General features: G+C 40.7%; 2 protein-coding genes across 2 annotated transcripts in view; both read left to right on the top strand.

Moving 5' to 3' along the window:
• LOC123498777 (protein TRACHEARY ELEMENT DIFFERENTIATION-RELATED 7A-like) overlaps positions 1–12,107 on the top strand; it is a 20,159-nt gene extending 8,052 nt beyond the window's left edge. The window contains exons 2-4 of the mRNA XM_045246195.1: positions 5,580–5,689; positions 6,949–7,065; positions 11,916–12,107. Of these exons, the coding sequence (XP_045102130.1) occupies positions 5,580–5,689; positions 6,949–7,065; positions 11,916–12,107 (419 nt within the window). The remainder of the gene's footprint in view (positions 1–5,579; positions 5,690–6,948; positions 7,066–11,915) is intronic.
• On the top strand, positions 11,995–15,832 carry LOC123498590 (cuticle protein AM1199-like). Its single transcript, XM_045245848.1, has 3 exons — positions 11,995–12,120; positions 13,675–13,949; positions 15,344–15,832. Exons 1-3 carry the CDS (start codon positions 12,112–12,114, stop codon positions 15,510–15,512), a joined length of 453 nt encoding a protein of 150 aa, XP_045101783.1. The 5' UTR covers positions 11,995–12,111; the 3' UTR covers positions 15,513–15,832.
• The last annotated feature ends 1,668 nt before the right edge of the window (positions 15,833–17,500 follow it).

The following is a 17,500-nucleotide window of genomic DNA, read 5'->3' as shown; positions in this document are numbered from 1 at the left end:
CATGAGAAAACAGGCGACCAATTGAATGGAAAAAGACCAGTCGACTTACAAAGCAGCTCCTGAATACTTAAACATTTACAATTTGCCATCAGTGTCCATAATTTGTCCAATCTCAAGAAACCTCAATTTATGCATATTTGACACGTTTCTGCTAAATTTCTTCCTCCTTTCCATAGCTTCTCAGTACGTGGAAACTCCCCATTTGCCATCAGTGTCCATTAATTTATCCAATATCCTCGTGAAACTTCAATTTATGCTTACTTAACACGTTTCTGATAAATTTGGCCCTCTTTACATCCTTATTTGTAGTTGCCTATCACCTTATTTAAATTTGATTGTGTCTAATTAAGTCCATCAGCAGGCCCTCCTCATGCTCGAGTCAAAACTGATAACAACTCCTGCTTTGGTTAATTCCGCACCTTCCAGATCTTTTGTCTCACCTGTTCATCCCCTCAACACGGTAACACCTCCACACCAGCGCTTCCTGCCACTTATCCCCCTTAACATTCACCACCAGTGTCCATTAATTTATAGTGAAACCCCAATTTATGCATATCTAAAACGTTTCTGCTAAATTTCTCTCCCTTTACAAGCTTATTTATAACCCATTAGTTCCCTATTACTTTATTCAAGTCTGATTCTGTGTAATTTAGCCCATCAGCAGGCCCTCCTCAGGCACCGCCAAACCACCACCAAGTCAAACCTGATAACAACTCCTGCTTTGGTTAATCCCGCACCTTCCAGACCCTTTGTCTCACCTGTTCATCCCCTCAACACGGTAACACCTCCCCAACCAGCGCTTCCTGCCACTTATCCCACAATTTCCCTAAGGTTCGGGTCAGAGGGCGCCACCACACTACTTATTTACTTATGTTCTTGCCTCCTACCTTGAGTCTCTCCACAGGTGACTACAAGAAAATGGTAAATGTATATGCTGTACCTACACACACGCTCCTGCCTCGCTCACTGGTTCCGTTTGAAGAGTTACGAGTAAACTGTGAAATATGTTAACTTCTTGTCCAATTTATTTTATCTTCTTTTTTTTCTCTTGTTATCTACAGGAAACAATAAATTACAAAATACACAGAGAGAGAGAGAGAGAGAGAGAGAGAGAGAGAGAGAGAGAGAGAGAGAGAGAGAGAGAGAGAGAGAGAGAGAGAGAGAGAGAGAGAGAGAGAGAGAGAGAGAGAGAGAGAGAGAGAGAGAGACTTTTTTTATGCTCCTCCACTGCAAACAAATTGTAAAATATGTATATGCTTGTCTACTTTGCTGCATCTTCTTCTTCTTCTTCTTCTTCTTCTTCTTTTTCTTCTTCTTCTTCTTTTTCTTCTTCTGATACACAAAGATGAAGAAAAAATGAAAAAGAATAAATGGATACAAGTTTCTCCTTAAGTGTTGCATTTGAGTTACGACTGGCGTGAAATATGCAACCTCCCTGTTTCCATTTTCTCCTCTTCATTTCTTTACTTCTGCTGCACCGAAAGAAAAAAAAAATTGCGCAAAATACTCAAATCTTATAAATAAACTCAAAATATGGAGGCGTTTCTTACCATTTTTTTTTTTTTTTTTTTGAGCTGTGTTGAGAGTGAAATATAAATGCAACCTTCTCTCTGTAAACTGGATTTTTGGTTAACTCCTTCAGCACCATTACGCGTTTCCATATTCATTCTGCTTACTACGTGGTGATTTTGTACAGCTTCAGAAACTTATGTGGGGAGATTAAAATAGTGAAGACTGTGGCCATTAATCTTCTGCCCTCCATAGACCATTCCTAATGTCAATAAAAGGGTCTAATCGTACACAAATCTTAAGGTAAAGATGTGTCCTAGTACTGAAGGGTTGAAATAGTGAAGACTGTGGCTATTAATCTTCTGACCTCCATAGACACTTCCTAATGTCAATAAAAGGGTCTAATTGTACACAAATCTCAAAGTAAAAATGTGTCCCAGTACTGAAGGGGTTAAAATAGTGAAGACTGTGGCCATTAATCTTCTGACCTCCATAGACCCTTCCTAATCGTACACAAATCTCAAGGTAAAAATGTGTCCCAGTACTGAAGGGGTTAAGGGAAGATGTTGGTATTCGACATTAATATTCATCGATAAATAAAGAGTAAAGACACATGACTGTTTCCTTCTCACACATTTTCGTTACAGGTTATGATATTGTTAGGAAAATATGTTACCTCCTTGGCTAGTATTCCTCCTCTTTCTACATCTTCTTCTTCTTGTTCTTGTTCTTCTTTTTCATTTTCTTCTCCTTTTTCTTCTTCTTCTTCTTCTTCTTCTTCTTCTTCTTCTTCTTAATCTTCTTCTTCCCTTATTTGGACGAAGCTCTAATACTGATAAATAAATATACATCCTCATTTTTTTCCTTGTTCTATTCCATCTGAGGTTGAAGAATGTACCGCTAAACATATACTGCAATATTTGTGGCTATTGATTTATTTTCTTCTCACATTTCCTCCTAAGATGAGGTAGTGATGTAGACAAAACACAGATCAACACTCATTATATTCCTCCGCTTGAAAGGATTAAAAGTATTGTTTAAAAATATGCCTACCCTTTCTCCTCTTTCCGCTTCTCCATCTCTCTGCCTCCTTGAACGAAATACAGACACACAAACACGCCAAACATTTCATCCTTACAACCGCATCGAGAGGTTACAAGGACAGTGCTAAAATATGTAACTGGCTAACTGCTCCATCTAGTTCCGCCTACCCTTCCTCTGTTTCCACTTCTCTATCTTTCTCCGCCTTCTTGAACGAAATACAGACACACACACAAACACGCCAAACATTTCCTTACAACCGCATCGAGAGGTTACAAGGACAGTGCTAAAATATGTAACTTCTCCGTCTAGTTCCTCACCTTTTGATTGAATGGACTGGTATGCAAAACTGACGCGGAGGAACAAAGGAAAATACTGGAAGTTAAGGAGTAGGAAGCCTTGTCTTACCTGCCATCGACTCCCGCTCAGGTGATCAGGGTGAAGTTACGATACACCTGCTTTCCATAACGAGGTAAGAGGAGTGTGGGAACGGTGTCAGTGAAGGAGAGGACGGGAGAGTGAAGAGGCATGAGGAAGGTGTTGAAAAGAGCAAAGTGCACTAAAATATTTCTCGGATGCTGGGAAATATTATCATTCAAGATCAAGATTCATGGCAGGTCTTGTCTTTTTTTCTTTAGGGAGGGAAAGTAAGGAGAGAGAGAGAGAGAGAGAGAGAGAGAGAGAGAGAGAGAGAGAGAGAGAGAGAGAGAGAGAGAGAGAGAGAGAGAGAGAGAGAGAGAGAGAGAGAGAGAGAGAGAGAGAAACATTTGGGAGATGAATATGTGGGGAGGAAAAAATTGGCGTTGATGAATATAAAACAAGTAATAATTTTGAAGACAAAGACACTCATAGAAGGAAACGGGGATATTTTTGAAAGAGGAAAATAAAAGAAAAGAATAACAGAGAGAAAACTTTTGGGAGATCAATATGTAGGGAAGGAAAAGTTTGTGTTGATGAATATACAAAGAAAAGTAATAATCTGGAAGACGAAGATCAAGAAGGAAAAGGAATAATTTTGAGAAACATAAAAGAAGAGACTTAGGAGCGTTTGGGTAGAGGAATACAGAGCAAAATAAGAAGAGTTTGGGAAAGAAAGATAAATGTTTTGGGGAGAAAGATACAGAAAAGAAGAAATATTTTGGGAAAGTATGAAAAAGAAAAGAAAAATTGTATAGAGCAATATAAAAAAAAAGATGAAACAGTTTGAAAAAAATGAATATAAATGAAAAAGGGAAGACAACGAATTAGGTAAGAGAAAATATAAAGGGAAAAGGAAAAATTAAGGAGATGAATCTAAATGAGAAGAAAAAAATGGTAAGAGGAAAATATATAACAGGAAACGAAAATTTTTGAAGGAACGTAAAGGAAGGAAAAAATAATTTGGAAACAGGAAAGAATATAAAAAGGGAAACGAAATTTTTTGAAGGAATGTAAAGGAAGGAGAAAGAACCTTGGAAGATAAATAATGAAAAAAAAAAAAAGATAAAAGTGAGTAATTTCTTCGTTTTATTCATTTATTCCTTCATTTATCATTCATTCCTTATTTCTTTACCATTCTTCTTTTTTATTTTATTTTTTTATACTATCAGATCCCAAGTTAACAGTTTCCAATGCCACATGTTCACTTGATTTAAATGTTACGATGCTAAACGTTTATTTTTCCGTGTCTCAGCTAATTATTATGACTCAAGGAAAGCTGAAGTTTGTTTTCTTTGTATCTAGTTGTTGCTTTTTTTTATGGCCATGTTTACAGTCAATATTTTACTCCTTTATTTCCTGGATCTCTCTCTCTCTCTCTCTCTCTCTCTCTCTCTCTCTCTCTCTCTCTCTCCACGTACCTACCTAATAACCGTACTTTAATATATTTCTATTTCTATATCCATATGTATAGTGTATATCTATCTATATCTATTTACCTATCTATTATCTATCTATGTATTTACTTATCTACCAATCTGTTCATCTATTTATCTATATATGTGCTTATCTACCAAACTATGTATATATCGATCTATCAATTTTCCTCCATATCTATCTATGATTTTTTCTACCTATTTATCTATTTCATTTTATCTATCTCTTTACTTTTCTGTTCATCTGTCAAACCATGCATCTACCCATTTCTCTTCAGTGTGTCTATCTATCTTCCTATTGTGCTATTTATCTATCTGTTCATCTCTAGTTCATTTTTTCTATCAACTTTTCTATCTAATTACTTCTATGTCTATCTATCCCTTTCCATCTCTGTTCACCTGTCAACTCATGCATCTACCCACTATCTACTTATCTGTATCTATCTCTATCTATCCCTTTACTTCTCTGTTCTTCAATACTTTTTTGTTCATCTGTCAACTCATGCTTTTATCCGTTTCTCTTCCTGTGTGTCTCTTCTCATGCAGCAAATCCCGTTACTCTGCACGCATCTACCCACACATTAGGAAGTTTATGGCGCTGCATGAATACGAAAAACAATCGCTATCTCTACCAACACGAGGACAAGGGCGAGGAAACAGAGAGAGACCTGTGACCCGTGTGACCGACGCGTGTTCAGCCAGACCCTCACCAAACTCTACCCCCTCCAGGATGCCACGCCACGGGAAGTCCAGGGAAAGACCAGGGACTAATAATCTTTCTGTGTATTCTGAAACACTTCTAAAATTCCTCCATTGCCTTAAATTAGACTCTGTTTGAAGTGACACGGTTTTTTAATGGGGATCTTTACGTTTCTGGTGATATTAACAAGGTTTTTTTAATAGTGACACGTGTTTTTAATGGTGATTTTGATGGTTCTAGTCAGATTAACAAGGGTTTTTCATTGTTAACAGGAGAAATGGTCTTTAGAGTCGAGCTGATCGTGTCTTTGGTTTTAGAGAGAAGAAAGAAGAGAGAAGAGAGAAGAGAGAGAGAGAGAGAGAGAGAGAGAGAGAGAGAGAGAGAGAGAGAGAGAGAACAAAACATCTCTATATACGGATCCAAAAACCATGTAACCTCATCCCATCTTACTCTCCCTCACACTCCCTCCCTCCCAGCGCCACCTATTCCCTCTCCCAACACAGACACGCTTTACTGCCCACCCCCTGACCCAGAGGCACACTTCCCCGCCCCGGACTCAGCTGTAGGGACGCCGCCGTGTTCTCAGGTATGAAGGTGAGGCACGCTGATCACACTACGAGTTTCTATCCATCCAAAGCCTCAAGTCACGTCCTTGCTCTGTCTCTCACGACCCTGTGTGTGTGTGTGTGTGTGTGTGTGTGTGTGTGTGTGTGTGTGTGTGTGTGTGTGTGTGTGTGTGTGTGTGTGTGTGTGTGTGTGTGTGTGTGTGTGTGTCTCAGATATATTGTTATGTTCTCTTACTGCACTCTAACTAAATTTTCCTCTCTCTCTCTCTCTCTCTCTCTCTCTCTCTCTCTCTCTCTCTCTCTCTCTCAAACACCACCTCATCTTCCGCTACTTTCATAAAATTATGCTACATTTTAGGGATCGACAATCTAAGCAGTTTTTTTCCCATTCTCGTGTGGCCTTGACCAGCGCCCCAACACATACAAAAAGAGCTGAAACAAGCCTTATCTACCCAAATATAGCATGACATAAGGCGATTTCAGATAAAGGCGCTACATTAATGCTTCTATTGATAAAAAGAGGAATGAGATGATGATGATGAAGCAGAAGAAAAGAAGGGAAAGAAGGATTAAAGAAGGAAGAGAAGGAAGGGAAAAAGACGGTAAACTTACATCTACTAATAAAAGAGAAGAGGCAAATAAAGAAGCAGAACAAAGAAGAAAAAGAAGAAAAAGATGAGAGAAAAGGAAAAGAAGACGAAGAACTCACATCTATTAATAAAAAGAAGAGAACAAGCAGATAAAGAAGCAAAACAAAGAAGAAAGAAGAAATAAAGAAAAGAAAGTAAAAAAAACGAAAAATTCACCACATCTATTAATAAAAAAAGAAGAAAAGGCAAATGAAAAGCAGAAGAAAGAAGAAAATAAGAAATAAAAAAGAAAGGGAAAGAAAAGAAAAACTAATCACATCTAATTAAAAAGAAAAGAAGAAAAAGAAGAAAAGGAAGGAGAAAAGACAAAAAACTCACATCTAATAATAAAAAGAACAGAACAAGCAAGAAAAAGAAGCAAAACAAAGACATATATTAGTAAAGGAGAAGAACAAAGACAAAACTAAGAAGAAAAGAAGAAAAAACGAAAGAAAAGGAAAAAGAAAGACAAAAAACTCACACCTATTAATAAAAACGAGAAAAAAAAAAGCAAATAACAAACCAAAACAAAAAGGAAAAAGAAGAAAAAAGAAAGAAAATGAAAGACAAAATAAAAACTCACATCTATTGATAAAAAGAACAGAAGAACCACATCAAAGAGACAAAACACACCACGTCCACCTTCCAAGCAAGTCTCCACCCCTCCGCCGCACCTTCACTCAACCACCCAGCCAATCTTCCCGCCTCTCCCAGCCTCTCCTCGCCCACACCCGCCCCGCCGACACCCGCCCCGCGCAGCACAAGAGGTGATCAGCCTTGGCATTTAAAGGGATGAAGAGCAGGTGTCCTCGAGGAATCTCCAGTTTCACTTTTCATCGTATCTTCCTCACGATGCAGCACCTCCGTCCCTTCTGAGACTTCCGGAGGGAGGGGAGAGGGAGGAGAGGGAGGAGGAGAGAGAGAGAGAGAGAGAGAGAGAGAGAGAGAGAGAGAGAGAGAGAGAGAGAGAGAGAGAGAGAGAGAGAGAGAGAGAGAGAGAGAGAGAGAGAGAGAGAGAGAGAGAGAGAGAGAGAGAGAGAGAGAGAGAGAGAGAGAAGGCAGGAAGAAGGGGTGAAAGAACAGAAGAAAAGAGGTTATGTTGGGTTTAGGAAAAAAAAGAAAAAGAGAGAGAAAGAGAGATAGAGAGAGAGGGTGGGAGGGTGGTGTGATAGACAGACAATTGGTCTTAAAGAAGGGAGATTACCGTAAAGAGAGAGAGAGAGAGAGAGAGAGAGAGAGAGAGAGAGAGAGAGAGAGAGAGAGAGAGTCCACTACCAAGCTAAAAAATAGTGTGTGTGTGTGTGTGTGTGTGTGTGTGTGTGTGTGTGTGTGTGTGCGTGCGTGCGTGCGTGCGTGTGTGTGTGTGTGTGTGTGTGTGTGTGTGTGTGTGTGTGTGTGTGTGTGTGTGTGTGTGTGTGTGTGTGTGTGTGTGTGTGTGTGTGTGTGTGTGTGTAAACGAGCGCATAACTTTAAATCGGATTAAAATTAGCAAAGAGGGCGAGGAAATTAGAAGATGCAAAGGTGACGAGGTGGCTTGATGGGGAGGTCAGAGCGAGACAAGATTAGAAGGAAGAGAAGGAAGAGAAGGAAGAGAAGAAGAGGAGGAAGAGTGAGTTTTGGTGGGAATAAGGTCGACGAAGAGATGATGGATGAGGAAGAAAAAAGGCGTTAAGCACGAAGACACAAACACGCAATGAAAAAAATAAATAAATAAGACAAAGGAGGAAAAGAATACAGGATTTGAGAGGTGGTGAGGGAGAGAAGGAGGAAGAATTAAATTAAGTGTAAAGAGTGAGCGAGTGAGCGAGTGAGAGTGAGAGTAAAAGAAGACGCAGGGAAGGATGCGCATGTACCTCAAGCCATCCTATCTTCATCCTTCATCCTTTCTTGCTTGCATCTTTCCTTTCCTTTATTTTCTCCATCCTGTTTCCCTCTTTTTCTTCACTAACAGAACGGGGATCATCAGGAAAGGTATCGAAAAGTCAGCCTCCTCCTCCTCCTCCTCCTCCTCCTCCTCCTCCTCCTCCTCCTCCTCCTCCTCCTCCTCCTCCTCCTCCTTCTCTTTGTCCTCTCATGTTTCCATTGTTTCCTTTTTCCCGTACGCTTCTTTCCATTTTCCTTCTCCAGTTTCTCCTTTCCTCCTCTTGTCTCTATTTCCGGGTATTTTTCTCCCTAATAATGCCTCCTCTCCTTTCTCTTTCCTATCTTACTTCTTATCCATTTCTCTCTTCCTTCTCCTTTCCTCCAATTCTGTCTATCCCTTCCGTCCTTTTCCTTCACTCCAATCCTGTCCATTTCTACCACCCTTCCTTTTTCCTTCCTCTCCTGTTCTTTTCCCAATCTTATTTCTATCCATTTTTCTTCCTTTTTCCCTTTCCTCAAATTTCTCATCCTTCCTTCGCGTCTTTCTCCTTCCCTCCAATTCTGTCCCTTTCTCCCTTCCTTTTTCTTCCCTTCCATCCTCTCCTCTTCTCTTCCCTATCTTATTTCTATCCATTTTCTCTCTCTCTCTTTCCTCTTTCCTCCAATTCTGTCCATCCCTTACGTCCTTTTCCTTCCCTCCAATCTTGTTCAATTCTATCTTCCTTTCTTCTTCCCTCCCTTCCTGTTCTACCCTCTTCCTATCTTACTTTTATCCATTTCTCACTTTCTTTCACCCTTTTCTCCAATCCTAAGTCTCTCCGTCCACCTCCAGTACCTCAATTCATCCCTCAAACATCTATGAACGTACTCCTCCCTTATTTATGGGCCTATCCATTATACTTATTGCTTTACGTCCGAGGCAAAATAGCTACCGTTGCTTGCCAGGGTGGAAAGAAACAAGGGAAGGGTTGAAAGGACAAAGGTAAGGGTGGGATAGTGGAAGGGGGAGGCGAAGGAAGGCAGGACCGTGCAAGGGGAAGCGTGTTGGAATGAGGGGAGGGCAGTCCAAGCGTGACCTGTCCAGCATATTGAATGAGAAAATGAAGGAAATGAAAGGAGAATGTTTAATAGTGTTGGAGAAAGAGGAAGTGGTGGATTTATTTGACAATTTATGAGAAGGAAAATGAGAAGGAGGAATATGCATCAGGAGATAAACATTATGAGATTTTAAGGCTGTTACTGGGTAGTGTGTAACTGTACTGCACTATCTGTTGGAGGAGGAGGAGGAGGAGGAGGAGGAGGAGGAGGAGGAGGAGGAGGAGGAGGAGGAGGAGGAGGAGGAGGAGGAGGAGGAGGAGGAGAACAACAACAACAACAACAACAACAAAAAACAAAAGAAAAGAAAGAAAGAAAGAAAGAAAGAAAGAAGAAGAAGAAGAAGAAGAAGAAGAAGAAGAAGAAGAAGAAGAAGAAGAAGAAGAAGAATCATCATCACCACCACCACCACCACCACCACCACCACCACCACCACCACCAACCCCCCCTCGCACACACACACACACACACACAAAAAAAAAAAAAAACATCAAGGACGGTGAAAATAACAACAAACAACCATAATAACGAAAACAATGAAGACGATGAGGGGCAAAAAATTAAACAAATAAGAACAAGACCACGAACAATGACAACGTTAAATACACCAACCAGTAAGAACAGTACACCCACACTAGCACCCCCCAGTCCCCCCCAAACCCTCTCCACCCTCCCCCCAGACACCCACACCAGCCTCCACCCTATCCTCCCTGCGCCCTTCCACCAGAGCCCCCTTCCTCCAAGCCACCGTGTTACATCCACATCCTCTTCCTCCTCCTCCTTACCCTTCCCAGAGAGAGAGAGAGAGAGAGAGAGAGAGAGAGAGAGAGAGAGAGAGTGTGTGTGTGTGTGTGTGTGTGTGTGTGTGTGTGTGTGTGTGTGTGTGTGTGTGTGTGTGTGTGTGTGTGTGTGTGTGTGTGTGTGTGTGTGTGTGTGTGTGTGTGTGTGTGTGTGTGTTACAGAAAAAAAAAAACATGACGCAGAATCTCCAAATTTGGTACCTATCTCTTTTATTTATTTTTTGTTTATTTTTTGTCTATCTTAAGCCAAACATCATCACCATCCCCATCACCATCATCATCACCATCATCATCACCACCATCATTTAATTTCCCGCCACAATTCTACTTTATGAAATGATGTTAGTTAAGACTCCATGCACTGCTTTCTAGTACTGCGAAACACTGCATATCACGGAGGTTAACTGTGTGACCGAATGACAAACTGAATGATCTAATGACGCCACAACAACAGTGGCACACGGCTCCACCTGCAGAAGCCAAGATGAGAGGATGGAATTGGTGATGAGTGCAGATGTGAGAGGTGCTAGGTAGAGGGGAGAGGGGAGAGGCAGCAGGGAAAAGTCGAGAGGCAGCTTGGGTGATGATGATGCTTAGGGATGAACAAGGATGGGAATAGACTAGTTTTTTGGGAGTTGATGTGAGGAAGGAGTGAAGTGTTGGGGACGGGGGTGGTGGAGAGGGCAGTGGATCGGGTGGTAGATGGAGTAGTGGATGGGGTACGGGAGGGTGGATGAGGAAAGAGGGAAGAGCAGTGTGAGGTAGAGAGAAAGACGTCCCCACGGATATCCTTGCCTGACGCATGTTGGGGGCATGAAGGAAAGAGAGAAGCATGACTGCCTCTCCCTTGCTTCATTAATTTATTAGGAAAACCCAAGGCCGGTAAGATTTTGCGCTATAATCCCTTCCTCACAGAACTGGATTGTCTCTCGCTACGCAGCACGGCCAACCTACCCAGTACCCGCCTACCGTCTTACTCACTTACACACTCTGACAAACATGCACAAACACGTATCCACTCCCTATCATTATCCCTAGACGTGTTTTGACTCCATAATTCCTACAGCTGGGAAAGTATCGGAGGGATGCTTACAAGGCTATTAAATGCTGCAAATCCTCCTCTTGGCAGTCGGATCAGAATAGAAAAAAAAAAAAGGATATAATGAAAAGACACCACTCATTAGCTATATTTACAGACGTGTTTTGAATTTTGATTGCATATTCTCTAGACTCAGGTGCAATTTAAAGACGGTTAGTCGGATCAAAATAGAAAAAGATACAATAAGAAGCCACCAATCATTAACATTATTTAGAAGTGTTTTTTTTTTATTTTGATTGCATATTTTCTAGACACAGATGCAGTTTAAAGACGATTAAGAATTCTGAACAGCTTCGTGGCAGTCAAATCAGAACCAAAATCCCGAAAACACTTAATAAAATTGATGTAATATCGAATGCATGTGTTTGTTACGTATATGACATTGTACTTCACCATACTGAAGCAAATGAGAATATAAAGTTGAAGCCCAAAATATGAAATAGAAACAAACACCATCTTACATTCCTTAATACGAAGCCGATTAAGAGGCACAAAATCAAATGTCCCTCAAAACCATAAGAACTTCATAATAAAGGTATACTCAAAAACCCGATTAAAAAAAAAAACTTGACAGTAGAGAGGGAATTAAAACCCACGACCCTTATCACCAACACCATCACGACCTGACATTTAGAATACCGCAGCTTGTCCAGGTAACACGGCACCTCTGCACCTTTACACCTTTGCACTCTGGACGCCCCACTCAAGATGAAGAAAGATGAAAGCGCATCCCTCCCATCCCTTCCCTCTCTTCCCCCAGGTGAGACGGGGACACAGTTACCTGGTCACGCTCAGACGGTCCTGGCAGCATCCGCCCCGACCCGAGCTGCCCCCCACGCCCTTCCCACACGCAGAATCTGGAGGAGAGCAACACCACCTGACCTCGGAAGGCTTGTATATATACCTCAAGCCGCTGTCCTCACCCATCGTTCGCTGCCATCCTCTCAGCTGACAACATGAAGACTGTGAGTACTCCTTTGTGTTGTGTTGTGTGTTGTGGTGTGGTGTGGTGTGGTGTGGTGTGGTGTGGTGTGTGTGTGTGTGTGTGTGTGTGTGTGTGTGTGTGTGTGTGTGTGTAGTAGTAGTAGTAGTAGTAGTAGTAGTAGTAGTAGTAGTAGTAGTAGTAGTAGTAGTAGTAGTAGTAAAGTGTTGTTTTGTGAAAAATGTTCTGACGATTGTGATATATCTGTATTTTGTTCTTATATAGTGAAATGCGATGAGATTTGTAAGTACAGAATGATGGAAGGGCTAATAATAATAATAATAATAATAATAATAATAATAATAATAATAATAATAATAATAATAATAATAATAATAATAAGGGGACGACTAAACAGACCAGGACGCAACACTATCACGTCTCATTCTTATTGTTTCCTGCATCTTTCCTTCAAACACAAACTCTTCCATGAAAAATTCGCAACTTCCTGTAAGTGAAGAAACACAAAATTACAATGCCCCTCTCTCTCTCTCTCTCTCTCTCTCTCTCTCTCTCTCTCTCTCTCTCTCTCTCTAACACTGCTCCCACAAACATTCAATCTGTCAACCAGCCAATCAATTAATCAATTTTATAGCACTATGGAAATTACTTTAATGAGTGTTACTAAATTATACAATCAAGTTTTTTTCTTCTGCATCAATGACCGTATTCAGAAACGCTTTGCTCTCTCACCACTACTATTTTCAAAAGCCAAAGGAATAATGAGCCATGTTTTCACGATTGCTTTCTTCCTTTTAACCCCTTCAGTATTGAAACGTATTTCTACCTTGAGTTTTGGGTAGTGTTTGACGATTTTCTTGACATTAGGAAGGATTTATTGGGGTCAGAAGATTAATGGCCACAGTTTTCACTATTTTAATCCCCACATGAGTTTTTGAATCTGTATAAAATCATCAAATACTAACCAGAATGAATAGGAAAACGCGTCATGGTACTGAAGGAGTCAAGAATGTAATATCTTCTTTATCTGTCACTAAAACCATAAAAACACCCATTATAAATCCGTGTAGCTTTAATCAAAATTGAATTGAAAGTAGAAGAGGTGTTTCAGAATATGATCCTAAGTATTGAGAGTAGATGGTTTATTGACAAAAACACAGTAATACAAAGAGTTACAATGTCGTTTTAGTCTAACTTAGATGAAAGAATGATAACATCTTGTAGAAGGATACCAGCAGAAATAATGAATTTAGATGAAAAACTGATGAATTTGGATGAAAAATTGATGAACTTAGATGAAAAATTGATAACGTCTTGTAGAAGGGTAATAGCTGAACACAAACCAACAATAAGAACATGAGTAAAACTGTGAAAGAATAAATCAACAAATATCTACACAAAAAAACAATAAAATATAAAAAAAAATACAAGATTATAAGAAGCAAAGAATTTAAAAACCAACATAAAGCTATAAAACACACACACACACACACACACACACACACACACACACACACACACACACTCAAGTCTCCCATCCCATCACTCCTTCAAGCATCTCCCATCCCTCCTTCAGGTACTCCTCGTGTGCCTGGCCGCCGCTGCCCTGGCCTCCCCGCAGTTCAGCCGCTTCCCAACCCGATTCACCACCCGCCGCTTCCAGACCTTCGCTCCCCTGCCCACCCCGGCGCCCAGGATCGACTACCGCCCCATCGCCATCTTGAGAGACGAGAGGGAGAACTACGGCGATGGCAACTTCCGCTACGAGTTCGAGACAGAGAACGGCATTAGAATGAACGCCCTCGGTACTCCAGGATTCCGAGGCCAGAGCAACATCCGGGGTTCCTATAGGTGAGTCTTTGGGTCCTTCTGTTTCTTTGTGTTTATTTATTTTTTTTTTTTTTTTTTTTAGTATGTGTTTTAGTTTGTGTTTGTGTTTGCTGTTTTTAATGTTTTTTTCTTTTTTTTTTGTGTTATTTTTTGGTTTATTATTTCGTTTATTGTGGCTTTTTTTCTCTCTCTCTAATGATGTGTGTTCCTTTCAATTTTTTTTATTTGATAGTTTTTTTTTTCTATTGTTCAGAATCTGTTCCTAACCATCTACATATTTTTCTGTCTACTTGTTTTTTTCCCATTCTCTATCTTCGTTTTTTCATATTTCCTTTCTTTCCACCAGTTTTTTCTCTCTCTCTCTCTCTCTCTCTCTCTCTCTCTCTCTCTCTCTCTCTCTTTAACAAACTAAGTCCCATTCATCATCCTCACTGTTCTTTTCTCTGTTGTTTTTTATCGCCACCCTGTCACATTTCCTCCCCTCACCTGTCTCCCGCGTCCTTCTTGGCCTGACGGAATGCCTTTTCTTGTGTCGCAAACAATGGACTGCGTCGCCTCATAGCCCATTAATCTTACTGCACTCCTCCCTCCCCTCACTGCCTCTCCTGCCTCCCTTACACTCCTAACAGTCTACAGAAGCCACAGGTGTACATTAAGTTGTTTCAAGGTAGCAGGTAGAGTCGTGAGAGGATGTGGTGTGTTTTAATAAGGGTGTATGTAAAGTAATGCAGTTATTTGGCCTTGTTATATAAAAAAGGGGTTCTATAGGTTGTCTGAAGAAGGTAGAATGTGTTTACTGGTAGCACATATAAAGGAAGTGATGTTTTGAGGTGTGATTTTAATAAGGGGCGTATAAAGTAATGCAGTTATTTGGCCTTGTTATATATATAAAAACGGGGTTTGTATAGGTTGTCTAAAGAAGGTAGAAAGTGTTTATTGATAGCATATATAAAGGAAGTGATGTTTTGAGGTGTGTTTTAGTAAGGATGTTTGCAAAGTAATGTAGTTATTTGGCCTTGTTATATATAAAAAGGGGGTTCTATATATTGGCTGTATAAAGGTTGAATGGGTTTACTGGCAGCACACATAAAGGAAGTGATGTTTTAACCTCTTCTCTGTGATATGCAACCATTCATAACACTAAGCGCCATATTAAAAAACGCTTCATTCTCTCACTGCGACCATTTTCAAAGCCTACAGAGACGATTAGCCAAGTTCTAAAGAGTATTTTTCCTGTTGATAATGCACAAAACTTGTTATCATGTCACTAGAATTAAAGAAACATCCTTCAAAACCCGTGTCACTTCAACTACACCCCTTTGAAAGTAGCGAAGGTGCTGTGAGGCGCGGAAGTGTTTCAGAACATAGGCCTAAGGAAGATGTATCGCACTCTACCTACCTATCTCTACCTACAGCTACCCTCTTCCTGATGGTGGGTTCGCTGAGGTTAATTACGTGGCTGACGAGAACGGCTACCGCGCAGAGTCCCCGCTGATCCCCACGCCCCACCCCCTCCCAGCCCACGCCATTGAGCAGATCCGCATCGCCGAGGAGCAGCGCCGACGAGGCATCACCTGGGAGTAAATGAAGTAGCAGAGCGGCCCGTCACTACTGGGCTGCTACCTGTCCGTCACACCTGCACACTACACCTGGAAGTTTCACGAGTGTGTTAGACCAGAGTGTCAGTGTGAGTGTGTGGCGTGTGTTGCGTTACCATCAAAAGGTCTATGTTTATGTAGCCTAAGTCACAAGTCATTCTAAAGGCGTAGTTACGTTGGTCATGTCACTGGATTCAGTAATTAGAGTAAGAGTTCGTGCGGCGGCGGCGGGCCCTGTTTTAGTCCAGTTCCGGTGGTTTCCATGTACGAGGAGGTGAAAGTGACGAATAAAGAGCAATGATTGAAGTAAGGTATGTTTCTATGAATTATGACGTGGTTCTTTTTTTTTTTTATACCTTGTGGGCTTTTCACGGGAATTTTTGGGCTAAAGGGGATACTTTTTAGGGTACCTCCTATCTGAAAGCCCACCCGCTAGGAAACCGTTGCCCTGAGTGAGGAAGCCCAACCTACACTCAGACCGTGGACAGGATTCGAACCCGTGCGCTTGAAGACCTCTAGGATCCCAAAGCACGCATGGTTCCACTGTACCACGGCGGCGTGTTTGTATGAGTTAACCCATTCCTTACAATATGCAACGATTCACATCAAAACCAGTGCATGGAATCTTCATAGCCACATATACGGAAGATAGAGAATAAAGAAAAAAACGTATATTTAGCTCATTTTTGGTACTAAATGATGTTTTGGAAATAACTGTGGAATAAGAAAAGATGTCTCATATTGGTTAGTGATTATAGAAGAGATGTCACAAAGAGTAGTGAGAGGACTGAGTTAAGCAAGTTGAAGGGATGTGAAAGAAAATGAAGAACAATGGAATAAATATCAAGTTCTGGGGTTTTCAGACACGAGGAAGACGAAAGTGGGAAACGAGGCAGTATCGTGGCTGGCTTTTTTTTTTTTTATTTATACCATGTGGGCTTTTCACGGGAATTTATGGGCTAAAGGGGATACTTTTTTGAGGTACCTCCTATCTCAAAGCCCACCCGCTAGGAAACCGTTCCCCCGAGTGAGGAAACCCAGCCTACACTCGGACCGTGGACAGGATTCGAACCTTAAGAAGTAATAAAGACAATATTCGTACAAGAAGTCGTGGTTGGGAAAGGAGAAAATATAAATACAAGAGACAAAGGAGGAAAACTTGGTGTGATGCAAATTTTAAGGAAAAAGTCATAAAAAAAATATTGACAAAATGACGCGAAGGAAAAAAAAAAGACATCAAAACTTATGATTAAAAATGCAACTCACAACATTCCTCTTTTAGTTTCTACAACAACCACCACCAATACATAATAATAATAATAATAATAATAATAATAATAATAATAATAATAATAATAACAACAATAATAATAATAATGTTCGCCAGACCAGGTGTACACGAGTCATCAATCACGTGAGAGGAGGGGGGGGAGAGGCAGCAAGACAGGTAGATGGCATGATAAGGGAAGTTTAATATCATCTTACATCAATTCATCGTCAAACTGAATAATAAAATAAAAGCTTACTCATGTAAATCATAAGCCGCAGACGTAGCAGGAGGAGGGAGGAGGGCACGGTGGGGGTCAGAGGGTGAAGAGGGCGAGAGAAAGGCGATGTGAGGAAGGCAAAACTTAATTCAACACACTAAAGGTCCCATCACAAGGGTAATGGTGATTTTCTCTCTCTCTCTCTCTCTCTCTCTCTCTCTCTCTCTCTCTCTCTCTCTCTCTCTCTCTTATTGCTACTACTAATAATAGAGAAAAAAAAAACTATCAATATCAAGAACAATAATAAAAATAAGAATAAAAGTGTCAGTCCAGAATGAAACAGAAACAACCAGGGATTTAAACCATTGCATCTGATGACAATAGATCATGGTGAAGTGTCTTGGGTAATCTATCTCATCAATACCTCAACAGCCGGGTCCTCTCACCGTGGCGGGTTCAGCGTTCATGTCTAGCCACACTCGTAATA

The sequence above is a fragment of the Portunus trituberculatus genome, chromosome 48, assembly GCF_017591435.1.
Source record: "Portunus trituberculatus isolate SZX2019 chromosome 48, ASM1759143v1, whole genome shotgun sequence".
In the NCBI taxonomy this organism is placed as follows: Eukaryota; Metazoa; Arthropoda; class Malacostraca; order Decapoda; family Portunidae; genus Portunus; species Portunus trituberculatus.
The sequence above is the reverse complement of the archived record's forward strand: the minus strand, read 5'-3'. Positions and strand labels throughout refer to the sequence as shown.